The sequence below is a fragment of the Cephus cinctus genome, unplaced genomic scaffold (genome assembly GCF_000341935.2).
Source record: "Cephus cinctus unplaced genomic scaffold, Ccin1 Ccin1_scaffold0034, whole genome shotgun sequence".
NCBI lineage: Eukaryota > Metazoa > Arthropoda > Insecta > Hymenoptera > Cephidae > Cephus > Cephus cinctus.
The window spans coordinates 18,735-19,402 of record NW_014332780.1 but is presented as its reverse complement, the minus strand read 5'-3'; the positions used below and the strand labels follow the sequence as shown (position 1 = coordinate 19,402).

General features: G+C 36.2%; 1 protein-coding gene across 1 annotated transcript in view; it reads right to left on the bottom strand.

Moving 5' to 3' along the window:
• Window positions 1–668, bottom strand: part of LOC107268120 — a 2,324-nt gene that overhangs the window by 829 nt on the left and 827 nt on the right. The window contains exon 2 of the mRNA XM_015740574.1: window positions 202–663. Within this exon, the coding sequence (XP_015596060.1) occupies window positions 202–663 (462 nt within the window). The remainder of the gene's footprint in view (window positions 1–201; window positions 664–668) is intronic.

Genomic DNA, 668 nt, shown 5'->3' with positions numbered 1-668 from the left:
CTGTGGTTCTCCGTATTTTGTTTCTATAATATTTGAAAATTCCCCATTAAACCTAACTTGCTGAGTCCTATTGCTTAAGTACGATCTAAACCATTCCCATAATTTTCCCTTTATTCCATATTGCACTAGTTTTTCCAATAACAGCTCTCTGTCCACAGTTTCAAACGCTCGTTTCAAATCCATGAAGATTACTCCCACTACTTTCCCTTCACTGATATTTGATTTCCATTCATCACCACGGTTTGAATTGCCGTTTCACACGAGTGCTTCTTCCGAAATCGCGACTGATGTTTCGTGATTATGTTATTTGCTTCTAGATGTTCTTCTAGTCTGTCCTTTACTGCTATTTCCAGTACTTTTTCGTATATCGGTAACATGTTGATTGGTCTGAAGTCACTACCGCTTTTTGGTTTCTGTACTTTTGGTATCGGTATTATGGTAGACGTTTTCCAGTGACGTGGACATTGTCCTTCCTTAAATGAGGTGTTAATAATGTCGATAAAATCATCTTGAATAATTTCTCTAGCTGTTTTTAATATACTACTGGATATTTCTTCTTCCGTTCCTGTTTTTTTCGGTAATTTACTTATTATCTTCTGTAGTTCCACTATATCGATGGGTTTGAACTCATCGAGCCATTGTTCATTTTCATACACTATATTACTGTC